This window comes from Bradysia coprophila, unplaced genomic scaffold (genome assembly GCF_014529535.1).
Source record: "Bradysia coprophila strain Holo2 unplaced genomic scaffold, BU_Bcop_v1 contig_93, whole genome shotgun sequence".
NCBI lineage: Eukaryota > Metazoa > Arthropoda > Insecta > Diptera > Sciaridae > Bradysia > Bradysia coprophila.
In genome coordinates, this window is record NW_023504021.1 from 552,685 (window position 1) to 572,141 (window position 19,457).

The 19,457-nt window shown below is 38.5% G+C and overlaps 1 protein-coding gene and 1 long non-coding RNA gene across 2 annotated transcripts; one reads left to right on the forward strand and one right to left on the reverse strand.

The window, feature by feature from the left end:
* The first annotated feature begins 2,258 nt into the window (after nt 1-2,258).
* LOC119084752 lies at nt 2,259-19,457 on the forward strand. The gene is made up of 3 exons (XR_005089133.1): nt 2,259-2,465; nt 12,196-12,202; nt 19,445-19,457. It is a non-coding gene; the product is annotated as an uncharacterized LOC119084752 (long non-coding RNA).
* LOC119084751 lies at nt 10,761-14,910 on the reverse strand. The gene is made up of 4 exons (XM_037194821.1): nt 14,757-14,910; nt 11,631-11,700; nt 11,211-11,560; nt 10,761-11,046 (listed from the first exon to the last, which is right to left on the reverse strand). Exons 1-4 carry the CDS (start codon nt 14,829-14,831, stop codon nt 10,885-10,887), a joined length of 657 nt encoding a protein of 218 aa, XP_037050716.1. The 5' UTR covers nt 14,832-14,910; the 3' UTR covers nt 10,761-10,884.

Below are 19,457 nucleotides of genomic sequence, written 5' to 3' on the forward strand. Positions count from 1 at the left end.
CTAAAATTGGGTGTAAAATTTAATTTTTGCGTAACGAAGCTGAAAGCGTCAACTCTAGCGATATCATTCATTTTAGAAATTGTATTTCAAAGACTGCGTCACCCTTTTCTCGAAGAGATTTTTGTTGGGATATCAGTCGTTTTAGAAGTGTAGTCAACACTGCTTTTTATAACAGTTTACAGTTTTAATTCAAAAATTTTACGAAAATCGAAAATTTTACGAAAATCGAAAATTTTACGAAAATCGAAAATTTGACGAAATTCGAAAATTTGACGAAAATCGAAAGTTTGACGAAATTCGAAAATTTGACGAAATTTGACGAAATTCGAAAATTTGCCGAAATTCGAAAATTTGAAAATTTGACGAAATTCAAAAATTTGACGAAATTTGACGAAATTCGAAAATTTGACAAAATTTGACGAAATTCGAAAATTTGACGAAATTTGACAAAAATCAAAAATTTGACGAAAATCAAACTTTCGACATTTTTCACAAATGCCCTTCTTTTCTACTCGTAAAACTCTGAGACTTTGCCGAAGAAAGTAACTCTCTATCTGCCACCATTCAAGAAATATCTCCAAAACCCCAATTGACCCACCCATTTCCAACTTTCGACATTTTTCACATATGCCCCTCTGTTCTACTCGTAAAACTCTGAGACTTTGCCGAAGAAAGTAATTCTCTATCTCTCATAACCCAAAAAAATATTAGTCCTTTCATCCTACGCTCGAGTAGCTCAAAATTTGGTCACTCTAATCACTCTAGCTCAAACGAATCTGCCCCGATTTTTTTAATTATTTTTTTGTTCGAATCGTGTTACGAATACCTTTCATTTGATGGGTCGCACGCCTCTGTAGGTTTCAATACAGCTAAGCTACACCCGAAAACGCGTTCCCGACCCTCGAAAACCACACTCAGAAACCACTTCGAGGTCAATAAAACAAAATTCTGGTTTTTCATGGGGTAATGGCGTATCACATTTTCATTTTTATGCCCACCCTGAGGTTCCTGCAAAATTTCATGGAGATTGGCTGACTAGTTTCCGAGATCGACCGTCGATAGATAGACAGATAGATAGAAACATACAGAGTAAGTTGAAAGATTTTGATTGTTTGGAAAACGTTAATTTGGTGCATTTTCTATCAAAATGACCAACTTTAAAACGATGTATCTCCGGTAATTTTAAAGTTAAAGTTAAAGACATAGTCGAGTGATAGCTCGTTTTGCTCGTATTTGAAGCGCGAATAAGATAGAATAGGATTTGTGGTGATACAGGCCAAAGGAAAGAATCTTAAATTCTCGCCTATATATAGTTGCCGCGGCTCAAAAAATTTTCTTCGTTCTTTTTTTGGAAGTTAGACTGCGTCAAGTCCTCCGCTATCGCTCCGGACATGATGTTGCTGTCTCGTTTTCGCTTATATGATAAAATAGAGTAAACACTTGTCAGTATCAGTCTCGGCAAGCCTAGACTTCCTCGTGACGAGTGTGTAATATATATTATCGTATACGGTGTGTGTGTATAGTGCGCTATATACAAGACGTACATAAGAGTAAACAAATTTACCCTAGAGAGCTAAAGGTTTTGCAAGCAAAATTATATCACTAGAAAAAGAGATGTTTGCCTACTACGATAAAATACCTCACTGATATAAGGCTGTATATAAGAGACTCGTACTAATACTTGAGCAAGCGCTCGTATACGTACACGTCTCTTATATACAGCCTTATAACAGTAATGTACTAATAAATGAACCAGCGAATATTTTGAGGATTTTTGAATTATTTTTTTACATCCATCGTCTTCGTCGTTTGCCATATCCGCTTTGCAGCACAACTGCACTATTGTGCAAAAATACGGTCTCTGTACAGGATTGAGATTGTCTGGGCTGTTCAGATTGCAATAATGTTTGATCATGTCCGGAGCGATAGCGGAGAACTTGACGCAGTCTAACTTCCAAAAAAAGAACGAAGAAATTTTTTTGAGACGCGGCAATTATATATAGCTGAACATTTCAGTTTCTGCCCTTTAGACTGTCCTCGTTTGATAAAATGTTTTTACTGAAATTTTTGTATTCCACGCAAATTGATTTTTTTGGAATGATAATAAAAAGATATTAAAAAAAGACTATATCGCCACAAAACCTATTTTATCATATTCTCGCTTCAAATACGAGCAAAACGAGCTATCACTCGACTATGTAGGTTTTAAATTGCCGGAGATACATCGTTTTGAAATTTGTCATTTTCATACAAAATACATCAAATTGTAGTCGGGTGCGAGTTGTCCAAAAAAGCCGTTTCGCTCATATTGAATGTGAAAAGCGATTTTATGGTTGATTATCGTAGATGGATCGACCAGTAACTCGAATCGCGATGTTGGCAAGCTGGGATCGGCTTGGTTTGGTAAAGGGAGCCGACGATGCCCAACACTTCTTTTCGCTCTATGCAATTTTGATTTTGAAATGGTTATTTGGATCACAGTTTGCAGCCCGTGGCCGAAGGCCAGGGCGGCAATCGCACAGGTTGAATTTTTTTACGTCGTGCCATGTGATCCACACAACTTTTCATTACAACAACTACGAAAATTGTAATTTGAGCTTCCTTATAATGTTCCAACTGATGAAATTTACCGAAATAAGCTGAAATATGCGGGGGTCCAGGGGGCGGCAGCCCCCTGGTAAAAGAAAAATTTATAAATTATTGGCCACGTTCTTTTCTATCACAACAATCACAGGGATGACAACGACACCAGACGGAACACATGTTGTTGCTGTCATTTACTTTCGCATCCTCGTTTGAGGGGCGAAAGTACTTTCGCTCCTCTGTTGGGAGGCGAAAGTATTTTCGCACCTCTTGTGATGTCGTGGCTAACTGAGAGTTGAATTTTTATACTTTCGCATCTCATTCGGGAAGCGAAAATTACAACTTTCGTAGTTGGTGTAATGAAAATTTATTTAAAAATATAAAATGAAATATTTTTGACATGGTTCCATGGGCGAAAATATTCCGAATGGTGTCTATTTTATGTTAAAAATAAAAAACATTAATTACTTTAAAAAAAAGCATTTCTCGGATTTTCCAGATTTGCACACTTTTTCAATCACTTATATTTTTCTCGAATATCTTCTTCTTTTTTTTCAGCCTGTTTCTATCCACTGCTGGATGTAGGCCTCTCCAACTTCTTTCCATTTCGTACGATCCATTGCCATTTGCTGCCAGTTTGTACCTGCAATATTCTTAATTCCGTTTGTCCATCTCTCTGGTGGTCTACCTATAGCTCGTCTTTTATATGGTCGCCAGTTCATGATCTTTTTGGTCCAACGTTCGTCTGTCCTTCTTGCAATATGTCCCGCCCAGCTCCATTTCAGAGATGCTATTCTTTCCATGACATCAACGACCCTGGTTTGTTGTCGAATCCATTGATTCGTCATTCTGTCTCTGAGCGCTATTCCGAGCATACTCCGTTCCATGGCTCTTTGTGTCATTCTCAATTTATCTTCGGATGCTTTTGTTAAAGTTAACGTTTCCGCTCCATAAGTGAGCACTGGAAGGACACAAGTGTCGAAAACTTTGCGTTTCAGACTATTATTCATTTTGCTTTTGAAAATTAGTCTGAGTTTTCCGAACGCTGCCCATGCAAGACCAATCCTACGTCTTATTTCTGCAGTCTGGTTGTCGAGACCTAACTTCAGTTTATGTCCTAGATATACATAGCTGTCGACTCTTTCAATGACAGTGTCACCAATTTTGATTTCTCTATCGTCCCTGATGTTGGTCATGACTTTTGTTTTCGATAAGTTCATCTTGAGGCCAACTTTGATTGCCTCTTCACTTAACTGTTGTAGCATAAGCTGAGCCTGACCTATATTCGCTGCTATCGGTACAATGTCATCAGCGAAGCGGAGATTGCCCAGGTACTCTCCATTTATCTTTATTCCCATTTTACTCCAGTTTAACTTCCTAAAAACACTCTGCAGAATCGCCGTGAATAATTTCGGTGAAATAGTGTCACCCTGCCTTACACCTCGGCCGATTCTGAATTTCTCCGTGCTCTTATGAAGTTTTATACATGAAGTAGCATTTTTGTACACATATCGAATTGTGTTGGAGTACCTTGAGTCTACTCTACATTCGTCTAATGCGTCCAATATCGACCATGTTTCCACTGAATCGAAAGCTTTCGAAGTCTATGAATAGCAAGACTATGTCGATGTTGTATTCACGACACTTCTCAATAAGCGTTCTCATCACCTGCAAATGGTCGTTTGTGCTGAAACCAGATCTGAAAGCAGCTTGTTCAACAGGTTGGTAGAAGTCGAACTTGTTAGTGTTCCTCTTCGTAATGATTTTCATAAACAACTTGTAGAGTGTTGACAATAGGCTTATGGGCCGGTAATTTTCCAGCTTTGTTATGTCTCCTTTTTTATGCAGCAATGTAATTACCGCATTTTCCCAGGCTTCTGGTACTTCTTCCCATTGGGGACATTGATTAAACAAAGCCGTGATTGCCTTTAATAAGGAGTCTCCACCCAGTTTAATGGCTTCCACTGGAACACCATCTTCTCCGGGAGACTTTTTGTTTTTCATCTCGGCTACTGCGGCCTTGACTTCATCAACAGTTATGTCGGGTATATCCTCCGATCCCACGTTTCTTATTATTGGTCTATCTTCGGTTTCTTCCGTTGGACTCTGTCTTGCTAAAGAAAACAAATTCTCATAAAATTCTGTTGCAACGTTTAATATCGCATTTCGATCCGTTTGGATCGTTCCTGTTTTGTCTCGTAGTTTGAAGATTTCTTTTTTGGCGTTTGTCATTTTTCTCCGTAGGACTTTCATATTGCAGTTAGCTTCAATTATGTTTTGAGCCAATTGGACATTATATTTTCTTTCATCTGATCTCCTTGCTTTGTTGATACTTTTAGACAAGTTCCGATATTCCACCGAATCTCGCCCTCCGTTTTTTACCAACTCTGCTCTGCTTGCGATCAGGTCTAACGTTTCTCTGCTGAGTTTTGATTCTTTCCCTTGGACGGATTTGCATTTGGATTTCATGAAACCCATTATTGTATCGACGATTTTGGTATTCAATTCGTCCAATGTTTCACATTGATTGTTGACGTTATCTAATTCGGCAAATTCTTCATTTTGTGTGTAAAGCCGTTGTACATCAATCCTTTCACTTTTCTGAACTAGTTGTGATCTTTGAAATCTGGTATTTAACGTGACTCTTGCACGAACCATTCGGTGATCACTACCGGTTGAAAAATTGTTTAGGACCGTAACGTTCTTAACGCTTGACTTACAGCCAGTTATGATGTAATCGATCTCATTTTTCGTTACACCATCTGCACTAGCCCAAGTCCATTTCCTTTGAGGCTTTCCGGCAAAAAATGAATTAATTGCGTACAAATTGTGTTGCTGTAGGAAGTTGAGTAAAGTATTTCCACGCTCATTTCTTTGGTCGTTGCTAAAACTACCAATAGAAACTTCTGAGTCTTCTTCTCGTTTTCCCAGCTTCGCATTGAAATTCTCGAATATAGAAAGGTTCAAGGAACACAGGATTTTTTTCCCACTTAATTCGGATCGAAATTCAATTTTATAGAGTTGACGCTTTCAGCTTCGTTACGCAAAAATTAAATTTTACACCCAATTTTAGTTCAAACAAGCTGGCTTAGTTTTTCTCATCATCTGCCAAATAATTTTTACCAAAAAAAATTTGACTGGAATCAACCAAAATTTTACCAAAAAAATCTGCGTCGCAAAGTGGCAAATGTTCAGGAACAGACCAGCAAGAAAATTTATCTGCCACATGCGACGCAGATTTTTTTGGTAAAATTTTGGTTGTTTCCAGTCAAATTTTTTTTGGTAAAAATTATTTGGCAGATGATGAGAAAAACTAAGCCAGCTTGTTTGAACTAAAATTGGGTGTAAAATTTAATTTTTGCGTAACGAAGCTGAAAGCGTCAACTCTAGCGATATCATTCATTTTAGAAATTGTACTTCAAAGACTGCGTCACACTTTTCTCGAAGAGATTTTTGTTGGGATATCAGTCGTTTTAGAAGTTTTAGAACACTGCTTTTTACAACAGTTTATAACAGAAATTCGGAAATTTGGCGAAATTTGAAAATTTGACGAAATTCGAAAATTTGACGAAAATCGAAAATTTGACGAAATTCGAAAATTTGGCGAAATTTGAAAATTTGACGAAATTCGAAAATTTGACGAAATTTGACGAAATTTGAAAATTAGACGAAATCTCCGCTTCGCTGATGACATTGTACCGATAGCAGCGAATCTAGGTCAGGCTCAGCTTATGCTACAACAGTTAAGTGAAGAGGCGAGCAAAGTTGGCCTCAAGATGAACTTATCGAAAACAAAAGTCATGACCAACATCGGGGACGATAGAGAAATCAAAATTGGTGACACTGTCATTGAACGAGTCGACAGCTATGTATATCTAGGACATAAACTGAAGTTAGGTCTGGACAACCAAACTGCAGAAATAAGACGTAGGATTGGTCTTGCATGGGCAGCGTTCGGAAAACTCAGACTAATTTTCAAAAGCAAAATGAATAATAGTCTGAAACGCAAAGTTTTCGACACTTGTGTCCTTCCAGTGCTCACTTATGGAGCGGAAACGTTAACTTTAACAAAAGCATCCGAAGATAAATTGAGAATGACACAAAGAGCCATGGAACGGAGTATGCTCGGAATAGCGCTCAGAGACAGAATGACGAATCAATGGATTCGACAACAAACCAGGGTCGTTGATGTCATGGAAAGAATAGCATCTCTGAAATGGAGCTGGGCGGGACATATTGCAAGAAGGACAGACGAACGTTGGACCAAAAAGATCATGAACTGGCGACCATATAAAAGACGAGCTATAGGTAGACCACCAGAGAGATGGACAAACGGAATTAAGAATATTGCAGGTACAAACTGGCAGCAAATGGCAATGGATCGTACGAAATGGAAAGAAGTTGGAGAGGCCTACATCCAGCAGTGGATAGAAACAGGCTGAAAAAGAAGAAGAAGAAGAAGAAAATTTGACGAAATTTGAAAATTTGACGAAATTCGAAAATTTGACGAAATTCGAAAATTTGACGAAATTTGAAAATTTGACGAAATTCGAAAATTTGACGAAATTCAAAAATTTGATGAAATTCAAAAATTTGACGAAATTCGAAAATTTGACGAAATTCGAAAATTTGACGAAATTTGACGAAAATCGAAAATTTGAAAATTTGACGAAATTCGAAAATTTGACGAAATTCGAAAATTTGACGAAGAAAGTAATTCTGTATCTGCCACCATTCAAGAAATATCTCTAAAACCCCAATTGACCCACCCATTTCCAACTTTCGACATTTTTTACAAATGCCCTTCTTTTCTACTCGTAAAACTCTGAGACTTTGCCGAAGAAAGTAACCCTCTATCTGCCACCATTCAAGAAATACCTCTAAAAACATAATTGACCCACCCATTTCCAACTTTCGACATTTTTCACATATGCCCCTCTGTTCTACTTGTAAAACTCTGAGACTTTGCCGAAGAAAGTAATTCTCTATCTCTCATAACCCAAAAAATATTAGTCCTTTCATCCTACGCTCGAGTAGCTCAAAATTTGGTCACTCTAATCACTCTAGCTCAAACGAATCTGCCCCGATTTTTTTAATGCAAAATTTCATGGAGATTGGCTGACTAGTTTCCGAGATCGACCGTCGATAGATAGACAGATAGACAGATAGACAGATAGATAGAAACATACAGAGTAAGTTGAATGATTTTGATTGTTTGGAAAACGTTAATTTGGTGCATTTTCTATCAAAATGACCAACTTCAAAACGATGTATCTCCGGCAATTTTAAAGTTACATAGTCGAGTGATAGCTCGTTTTGCTCGTATTTGAAGCGCGAAAAAGATAGAATAGGATTTGTGGTGATACAGGCCAAAGGAAAGAAACTTAAATTCTCGCCTATATATAGTTGCCGCGTCTCAAAAAAATTTCTTCGTTCTTTTTTGGGAAGTTAGACTGCGTCAAGTCCTCCGCTATCGCTCCGGACATGATCTATCTATCTGTCTGCCTATCTATCGACGGTCGATCTCGGAAACTGGTCAGCCAATCTCCATGACATTTTGCAGGAGCTTCAGGGTGGGCATAAAAATAAAAATTGTGATACGCCATTACCTCAGGAAAAATCAGAATTTTGTTTTATTGGCCTCGAAGTGGTTTCTGAGTGTAGTTTTCGAGGGTCGGGCACACGTTTTCGGCTGTAGCTTAGCTGTATTGAAACCTACAGAGGCGTGCGACCCATCAAATGAAAGGTATTCGCCACACGAATCGAACAAACAAGTAATTAGAAACATTGGTGCAGATTCGGTTGAGCTAGAGTGGTCAGAGTGACCAAATTTTGAGCTACTCGAGCGTAGGATAAAAGGACTAGTATTTTTTGGCTTATGAGAGATAGAGAGTTACTTTCTTCGGCAAAGTCTCAGAGTTTTACGAGGGGCACAGAGGGGATTTTCGTCAAAACGAAGAAAATACGATCCGAACAACTTTCTTTCTGGTATACAATCAGTAAAAAACGACTAACCTATCAGATCCGTTGTCAAATACAAGATATTTCTTCAACTATCATGACAAAGTGAGTTAAGCAAACTTATCGATCAAAAAATTTTTGAGCCTTAGAATTCAGATACCGTGTTCATAAAATTAAAACCTTCGTAGTGTTCACTTCCTCTAAATTCAACTTCAACAAAATTCCAGCTCAAACATCCATTTACAACTACCGAATGACGACACCACATTTTGGTCAGCTGCAACTTTGGAAAATTCAACAAATTTTCTAATTTTGTTGAGTGCGACAATTGTGTGTGTTCGATGGTGTGTACGTAAGTGGAAAGCCTGTAGTTCAGCAAAGATCCAATTCAACGGCGTTCTGGCCCAATCCCATCAAACTCAAACCAGTATTTCTCAACTGGCCAACGAAACAGAGGCCCTCCGAAACGAAACCAGAGACCAATTACATTCGATGCGCACACTTATCAATTTTCTGGACGACAGTCCGCTGTATCCGCCGATAGTTGCGTTTGATGTTTAATAAAACGTTGCCCGTGAAATGGTTAATTAAATAAGTTTTTCACTGAGCATTTGCTGCGCAATATTTACAATCCAATTTTGTTCAAGACGCAACATCATGTTATACAATCTTTACTTGTGTTCTTGTTCTTCTGTTTAATTCTGAGTGCTGTAAATGATTATGCGACCGAATTAACCTTTTTTCAGTTTCAGTATCAAGTCTGCACATTTGTTGATTGATTTTAAATATGACATTTCCGACATTTCACTTATTCTTTCTTTTTTGCCATTTGAAGGCTGTATTTTTTACGTTACAATTTGGCAACGGGCTAGACGCAAATGCACAATGCTCGGACTGGCACAACTATGAATAAAACAACATTCGGACACATTTCTTCAACAACCAAAACAGCAACTCCTTTCTCTTTAATTTATTAGGGAAAGCACAAACGAGACAGTAAAACACAACGCCCCTTTCCCTTTCTCCTTTCATTATTTACTGAAGATCCTGTGTAGATCAAATCGTTGCGTCCTTATCCGGGACGTTTGGAATTCCTTAAATTACCCCCAGCTGAAATTCCTATAACGGAAAAGCTAAAATAAAAGAACAAAGATGAAACTTCAAGAACAAACAAAGCTTTTCGCTTTTCCCTTTCCCATGGTTCACGTTTAGTGAATAAACTTAAGGCAAAGACGCTGTTTCGACCTCCGAATGTGATGGTCACATGGCTTGCGGTCACCGAGTGTCAGCTCCTCAAGAAGTGTCTTGAGTTTATGGTAGTCAGTAGCAGAAAATTGCTTGATTAACCGATTTTTGATAGCCTGGTACTGATTAGTAGCACGTGTAGTGAGGACCAAGTCGCTCACATAGTCCAGAATTTCAGTTTCAATCACGCCGACAACGTGATTGAATTTCGTGATTTTAGTCATAATGCCAGATGTGGCGAACTGAGCTTAAAAACGCTGAAACCACAGCTTTGGATTTCTCTTCCAAAAAGGAGGAATTTTAAGCTGAATCCTATGGATTGAGCGGTCATTATTTACAGGAAGGCCTGAGCCGTCATTGATGACTGGCGGAACCGGTCCGTCATTGCTGGCTGGCGGAGTCTCATCTGAATCACTAACCATAGCGCGCAATGAATTTAAACAGGATAGGAAAGTTTTACGAATTTACGAAGGATTTTCCTTAATTGACTTGTAAAGTAAATTTTACTTTAATTGTCCAACGACCGAAACAAGCTCAAAAGTTGAAAGTCACCGAAAGGGAGTACTTTTTATTTTGAATATGAACAAAAAAGAAAAACCCCGAGAAAGGGAGTAAACTTTTTGAACGTCGGGGTCACCAGTTATGGGAAACTAAAACGAGTTATTTGGTTTGAGTCCACAGAATGAATGATTTTATTCAAGAAAACTTAGCTGTGTATATACGGTCTCGTGACATACTCGTGACGTAATGTGACAGCTGAAATGCTGTTTGACAATTCAAGTGCTAATCTTAATCGATAAGGCAGATTATAATATAAGGTGGAGATGCCTCCACACGTCATTTGCGCAGACTGTTTAATGTCTTAAAGAAGTCCAGATGTTTCATAATAAAGTATTTGCCTCATAGAAATCTCAATGTCTCACAAAAGTCGCGATGTTACATAATAAAGTCTCTGTCCTACTTATAATTTCCACGTTTCACGTCAACTTGTAATTGTAAGTGAACATCGCAACTTCTCTATTATTCTTCCAATGGCTCTAAGAATTTCAAGTAAAAACAAAAATTACTGCAAGAGGTGCTGTTTAATCAATTCAATTAACCGAGTAAAGTTACGCCGAGCAACGGATTGGTGAGAACAGCAGTAACACTCCTCGCAATCTCTGGGTTCAAAATTCGTGCATATATTCGTCTACAAAACAATATCGGATTGCCAGGTGCATTCGATTTAATTTGAGCCACAAAATTTGCATTTACGACCTGAAAGAGAATTTAAAATATAAATTGCGCGGTTACTTTTTCACATGTAAAGCGAGCTCTAAAATTTAAAATTTTGCGCATTTTTTTAATTTGAATTATATGAGCCTTGCATAACACTCGACTGTGTCAAACTATGTTAATAAATTATTGTTTCTTAGCATTACCAATGTTGTGAGAGCTGTAGTGGGAATGGTGAACAAGCCATCGAATCTGTACACTTTCCCAGCCTTTTGCGGACATGGTGTCCAGTTACAAGATTCGTAGTCATAAGTGACAGCTAAATTTGGTACTTGGGTAGTCGGTATCGGCACGTGAATCAATGGATTTGACATATCTCCAACAGAAGCTCCAACTATGTAACCATGTGTCGTAGCTTCTACCATGTCAATGGGCGCAACATAAATTATAGAAATATTTGTGAGTCTGCCACTGGTAAAGCCACAGCAATCAGGCATAAGGCAGCCGGGTGAGTCGAGACATGGACCAATCGATACGGAAAGCACATTGTCCGGAGCTGTTCATTTAAATGTAATAAGCGTTCGTGAAAATTCTACTTTGTGGTAAAGTTGTAGTTTGCAATTTACCATCCCAGGTACATTCTTCATTCTCAATTTCCTTGTTCCGCAAATAGGAGTTGGATTGCGAGTTAACAACCTATAACAATTCGGTTGAGTTTCGCAATAAATTCATGTGAAAATCAAACTAACAAAAAATTGAATTGCAGTGAGCCTCGACCATATATGAGTGAGAGATATATACGACATGTAGAAGAAAAACATAGGCTAAAATTTTATGTGTTGGTAGTACCGAATTTGAGCTAGTTAGCTGTCAAAATTGTATGAGACGATGGTGTAGCGATGCGCTGAAGCGCTGTAGGAGCTACAAAGTCTCATACATTTTGACAGCTAACTAGATGAAATTCAGTACTACCAACACAGGTTTTTTTGTTCCACAAATATTCAACTTTGTCGTATATATCACTCTTTCATATATGGCCTCGACTTGCGCTTAGATATTTTTTCGCCGATTGTCGATCCGAGGCGAAGCCCAGGTTGACAAGTCATCTTGTGAAATGAAATACTGGAACACCTACCGTGGTACATACAACGTTTTTCGAAATAAACTATTCCTACGCAAAAATTCGAAAAGAATCTTCGTTACATAGAGAGGTGTCTGAATGATAGATTCAGCGTGTGAAAAAAAGAGTTCCCGATGAATCATCGGTTGCATATGTTGTGATAAATTATGTGTTAGCAATGGGAAGCAGGTGGACCATTTACCATTTTGGGTGGCTAACAACACCATCGAAATAAAATTTTCAATGTTTTCCCTTTGGTTAACAAATTACTGGCTTCGCACCCTGATCTTGGATGAAATAAACAAACATTAGAACAGACAAGAAAGAATTTATTTCCGTCATTGAATTGCGAAATAGTACATTTCGTACCTAGGACTAAAAGTCTTTTTTAGCGTGTGAGAAGTTTCCAGACAGAGCCGAAGGCGAGATCTGGAATCGAATACGCTAAAGAAGACTTTTAGTCCGTGGTACGAATAGTATTTTTCATATTGGACGGAGGTCTTAGGTATGAAAAATTCATTTTTGGGCTTAAAGACTGAAATTCGATGGATCTCGACACGCAAACTATGATTCAGTTTCTCTGTACATACTTCTCGGCCGCTCTTTCCGGCCGAAAATGGATTTTCATATATATTTTTCCGGACGCGATCACGATCGAGTGTGCATGTTCAAATGGCTAGAGTGATTTTGCTTGTGTTGTTTCGTCTCATTTCAGTTTTCAAGCTCAAAAATCGTCGTTGACTCGTGATGATAGTTCAATTTTTCGATACACGTTTTAAGCTTACGACTAGTACCGAAAAATGCAACTTTTCATCAATCGTAACAAAACTATTTTGCGCTTGAAAACTGAAACTCGACGGATTTCGATCGAAAAATTGAATTCTCAGAGAGAAATGTTTGCCGATTAAAACTTTGAGATCAGCCGAAAATGGATTTTCATACACATTCTTTCGGACGCGATCAAGTGTGCATGGTTTGTTGTTGAAATGGCTATAGAGTGATTTCGTTGTTAGTGTTGTTGTGGAGGCGTCTTTCTTTGGTTTTCAAGCGCATGATGGCATGATTATGAATAAATGAATCTCACGGTGGAGCTTAAATTTTTTTTAAATAAACGTGTAAGTTATTAAAAGTTAACATCCAGGCTTTTTTCATAAGTGAGTTGGGGGAGGGAAGTGCTATTCAAGTAAACAAGTTTTAGCAAAATCCCCTTAGCTGTTCCTGAGAACCAGCACCAGCGTCAGCCGAGGCTTGTGGAACAGTGAGGGCTTAAGATTTACATTGGAATTGGTAGAGGGACAAGTTCTAACATTTACAGTGTAAAAATTATGTCTCTCGATAATTTCTTCATTGAGCAATAGTAGCTAAAATTAAAAATTCCACCATTTTAAAAGACTGATATCTCCTTTGCGAAGCAACCGAGGAAGCCTTTGAATGGTGATCCCAGACTAGTTTTGCAAACCCTTTTGAACAGCAAAAACATTATTTTTGAATCGAAGTTTTCTGTTACATTTTCAGAGATTTCACTTTTAGGCTACCCTCGGTGAACTTTGGACGCTTCAACACCTTACTAGTATGAGTGATTTCCGTCAACGTGGTTGCCTATATGGTAGCTTAGAGTCTCAGCTTTACAACGATACCAAATATGCCATACTTTATGCTGCACAATAAATATTGATGAAAAAGTTTTGCATCGAGGTCGCTCTACTTGCTCACTTATGAAAAAAACCTGGATGTTAACTTACACGTTTATTTAAAAATTTTAAGCCTCACCGTGATCTATCTATCTATCTCAGCGCAAAAAACGTCGTTCCGCGACTCGTGATGAAAGAAAAGCTGAATTTTTTCGTGAGTGACCCTTTTGAATTTCGACTAGCTAATTATCGGAACTCTAGTTAGACCAGGGTGTCTAGGCACCGAAACGATTCTCATATATTTTTTATCTTCCATACCACCCAGGGTGAGCGATAAAATGTCGAAATATAGGGTTTCGTAGTCCGGATATAATTTCCGTAAGGTGCGTATATGGGTTGTTGGAAAGCTGAGGTCGAACACTCCCGGGGCAAATACTACCTTCCAAAAATTTTATGATAAACGGTCGATAATATGACCCCCGGAAAATTTCTCAAAATCGATGGTCCCTCGGTTAACGTTGACATCTCTCGTCAAAGTACACCGAAGTTCCATCGATTCTGAGAAATTTTCCCGATGTCATATTATCGACCGTTTATCATAAAATTTTAAAAATAATATTTGCCACACGAATACTCGACCGCAGCTTTCCAACGAACCCATACACGCCGTGTCCTCACCACCTTACGGAAATTAAATTCGGACTACAAAACCCCATTTTTCGACTTTTGAGCGCTTACCAGGTATGTAAGATCAAAAATATCTTAGACTAGTTTTGGGGCCTAGGCACCAACCCTTAACTATGTATATGTAAAAAAAGTCTCGTACATGTCGTAGGCTTGTCATACTCCACTTCGCCTCGTTAGGTATGGTTGTAAAATTCAACTTTTCATCACTCAGTAATATTTTGAATAGTCAGTGTAAGTGAATTCACAAGACAAACTTACGAACCGCGTAACCATTTGAAGATTTTATTACCGTCACTTAAGTATATTAGACTTACTATAGAATTGTCAGCAAAGCAATCACTAACCAAAGCAAGACATATTAAGAAAATAATACGCAAAATTAGCAACATTTTCAATGTCTAAAACAAACCACCTAATGATTGTTGCAGGTACACGATTGTCGATTTTAATTAACAAATTATGGAAAATTTATTGAATTTATTATACGTCTTCATATTAGTCTAGTCTAGTCTAGTTGTGTAAGTGCGTTTCAGGAAATTAAATGTTATATGCGATTTCATCGGTATTAAAATTGATACGCGGAAACGCCTACATTTTTAAAATCAATGAAAACAACAGCTATTTAGCTCACTGAAAAGTAGAGCAATGTCTGGAACTCTATGTATTGTGGTGTTGACTTTCTCAATTTATCGTCTGGTTATATTTAGATTACAACTCGATTACAATTCAGCTTGTTTCTATCCACTGCTAGATGAAGACCTCTCCAACTTCTTTCCATTTCGTGCGATCCATTGCTATTTGCTGCCAGTTTGTACCTGCAATATTCTTAATTCCGTTTGTCCATCTCTCTGGTGGTCTACCTATAGCTCGTCTTTTATATGGTCGCCAGTTCATGATCTTTTTGGTCCAACGTTCGTCTGTCCTTCTTGCAATATGTCCCGCCCAGCTCCATTTCAGAGATGCTATTCTTTCCATGACATCAACGACCCTGGTTTGTTGTCGAATCCATTGATTCGTCATTCTGTCTCTGAGTGTTATTCCAAGCATACTCCGTTCCATGGCTCTTTGCTTTTTTACAATTCACGATCAAAGAAAATTACCAATAGTATTTTACATGACTAGGGATAAAAAGATGAAAATTAGTTTTCATGTGAATTTTGTTGATCTGAGGCGAAGCCGAGGGCAACAAACACACGAAAACGAGACCTCTTATTTTTCTGTTATGTATCCGAATACAGACGGGAGTAGAAAGACGTGATCTCTGTATGGAGGTTCGTTTAATACTAACTCAATTGATATACAGTATACAGTTACATATACCACATATCCCGAGTTATGCAATTGATTTTACATTCTGAGGGCGTCAAAAGACGTGCTTCAAACATGAAAAGTACGGGTTTCGACGCATGTAGCATGTAAAGAAACTTTATTACCGCCGAGACGGTAAAGCGTGGTAAAGCTGATTAATGTTGTATGAATTCTACTTAACCTTACGGGACTACTATTCTAATTTGCAGCAATTTGTTATTCAACACGTGCTATTTACGTATGAATAGAACAAACGAAAACTTGTTCAAACAGACCAGACCAAAATTGTTACTTCTGTATCTTGTACCGCTAAACCGAAATTTGGAATTCAAATTCGTCATTTGTCTAGATCAAACAACCACATCAAATTTTATTTCTACTTTTAAAAATTGCATTTTTATCTTAAAATAACGAACCATTGAATTTTCCATGCATTTCCGATAAGGTTTGACGCGCGATGGCGATGCAAGGCTTTTAGGGACGAAGTAGAAGTCGAAAAATTGCTTTAAACATGTAAACGTTTTGGACCCGTACGAAGTACTGGGGTCTGATAGGTTTACGCATACATTTGTAACACTTCGAATTGGACTCCCCAAAAAACGAACATCAACACAGTCGGATCGTTTGTCGGAGCCCCGTACGTGATCCTAGTGCGTCCGCCGCTCTACTTTGACCGTAGGCCTATTGCGCCAGTCAATGTAGTTAAAGTAAAGTTACTATGAAATCTCTACATAAAATTGCGCAGAGCGCAATTACGAAGCCCCGTGCGACGTTTCTTTCAAATGTACCAAAAATTTCAAATTGAACAAAAATATTAATTTATATGCAAAGTCATGTCCAGAGCGATAGCGGAGGACTTGACGCAGTCTAACCCCCAAAACGAGCCATCAGAACAGTCGGAGCGTTTGCTGCGACTGAGCCCCGTACAAACCCGTATATCTATTGCGTACGTGACCCTAGTGCGTCTGTCACCCTATTTTGACCGAAAGCCTATTGCGCCGGTTAATGTAGTTAAAGTAAAATTATTATGTAACTAGCACTGTTACCCGGCCTTCGGCCGAGGTGTACTGACATTCGTAACTTCTCTCGTATGCAATTATCCATGTACTGATATCGTACTGTTATCCGGGAACTACTTATAAACTTCAATGCACTGATACTTCTGATTTCTCAATGATTCCAGCACTGTTTTCAACTAAAAGATAGTTAAATGTGCATAGATTCATTCGTTCTTTTATTCGTACATGTTAAGTAACCTCCCACTGTACGACCACATTTACTAGTGGTGCGAAGAAAACTGTACAATGCATTTAATGCTGAGTGAGATCTTTCCGATCATTTTTTGCTCGAGTCAAAATCCCGGGCAACATCGATTTTACACATACTTTGCCGCACTTGCTTGGAAATAAATGATATTTAATTACTGGCCACGGTGGGGCTAGACGAACTTTAAATAAACATGTCGACTTCCATCTCGGTTCTTTTCATAGCTGAGTTAGGGGAGGCGTGTACTATCCAACGGCACATGTTGCAGGCGCAACCGCTGAGCCGTTTCTGAGAACTAGGAATATCGTCGCCTGGCTCCGCGGAAGTTGCTGGACCAGTATTTGAAACTGGAATCGGTAGGGGGACAAATTCTAAGAACAACCATGTAAAAATTATTGCTCTCGGTCATTTGGTCGCAGAGCAATAGAAGCTGAAAGTCGAAAATTCCACCTCGTCAAGGAGTGATGCCTCCTCGACGAAGTTCCCGATCCAGCACTTTAATAGCGTTTCTAGACAAAGTTTATGTGCTCTTTCGAATGGCAATACATTTTTTTTGAAAGTGGTCTCTTTTGGTACATTTTCAGAAAAGTCACTTTTTTCCTACCCTCGGTGAACTTTGGCTGCTTCCATACCTTGCCGGTTGAAATATTTCAACACAACATACTTTTCCAATGATACCAAATATGTCATATATGATTCTCAGCAAGAACTGTTTATGATACAGATTTTGCATCGAGGTCGGGCTACTAGCAAATTTAGGGTCATTGAAAACGAAATTTCTATTCTTATGTTTGTAATGGCAAAATAAGCAGATATTATACGACGGATAACTCACGTAAGTCGATTAGACATAGCTCAAAGACAATAATTTGTAATATTTGTAAATTTCGTTTTCAATGACCCTAAATTTGCTAGTAGCCCGACCTCGATGCAAAATCTTTATCATAAATAGATCTTGCTGAGCATCATACATGGCATATTGGGTAGCATTGGAAAGCTTAGACTTCAGGCTAACTCGACCAAGGTATGTTGTGTTGAAATATTCCAACCGGCAAGGTATGGGAGTAGCCAAAGTTCACCGAGGGTAGCAAAAAAGTGACTTCTCTGAAAATGTATCAAAAGAAACCAATTTCAAAATTGTTTTATTATTATTCGAAAGAGCACATTAGCCTAGTCTAGAAACGCTATTAAAGTGCTGGATCGGGAACTTCGTCAAGGAGGCATCACTTCTTGAAGAGGTGGAATTTTCGACTTTCAGCTTCTATTGCTCTGCGACCAAATGACCGAGAGCAATAATTTTTACATGGTTGTTCTTAGAATTTGTCCCCCTACCGATTCCAGTTTCAAACACTGGTCCAGCAACTTCCGCGGAGCCAGGCGACGATATTTTCAAATTACGAGACAAAACAGGAACGATCCAAACGGATCGAAATGCGATATTAAACATTGCAACAGAATTTTATGAGAATTTGTTTTCTTCAGCAAGACAGAGTCCAACGGAAGAAACCGAAGATAGACCAATAATAAGAAACGTGGGATCGGAGGATATACCCGACATAACTGTTGATGAAGTCAAGGCCGCAGTAGCCGAGATGAAAAACAAAAAGTCTCCCGGAGAAGATGGTGTTCCAGTGGAAGCCATTAAACTGGGTGGACACTCCTTATTAAAGGCAATCACGGCTTTGTTTAATCAATGTCTCCAATGGGAAGAAGTACCAGAAGCCTGGGAAAATGCGGTAATTACATTGCTGCATAAAAAAGGAGACATAACAAAGCTGGAAAATTACCGACCCATAAGCCTATTGTCAACACTCTACAAGTTGTTTATGAAAATCATTACGAAGAGGAACACTAACAAGTTCGACTTCTACCAACCTGTTGAACAAGCTGCTTTCAGATCTGGTTTCAGCACAAACGACCATTTGCAGGTGATGAGAACGCTTATTGAGAAGTGTCGTGAATACAACATCGACATAGTCTTGCTATTCATAGACTTCGAAAAAGCTTTCGATTCAGTGGAAACATGGTCGATATTGGACGCATTAGACGAATGTAGAGTAGACTCAAGGTACTCCAACACAATTCGATATGTGTACAAAAATGCTACTTCTTCATGTATAAAACTTCATAAGAGCACGGAGAAATTCAGAATTGGCCGAGGTGTAAGGCAGGGTGGCACCATTTCACCGAAATTATTCACGGCGATTCTGCAGAGTGTTTTTAGGAAGTTAAACTGGAGTAAAATGGGAATAAAGATAAATGGAGAGTACCTGAGCAATCTCCGCTTCGCTGATGACATTGTACCGATAGCAGCGAATCTAGGTCAGGCTCAGCTTATGCTACAACAGTTAAGTGAAGAGGCAAGCAAAGTTGGCCTCAAGATGAACTTATCGAAAACAAAAGTCATGACCAACATCGGGGACGATAGAGAAATCAAAATT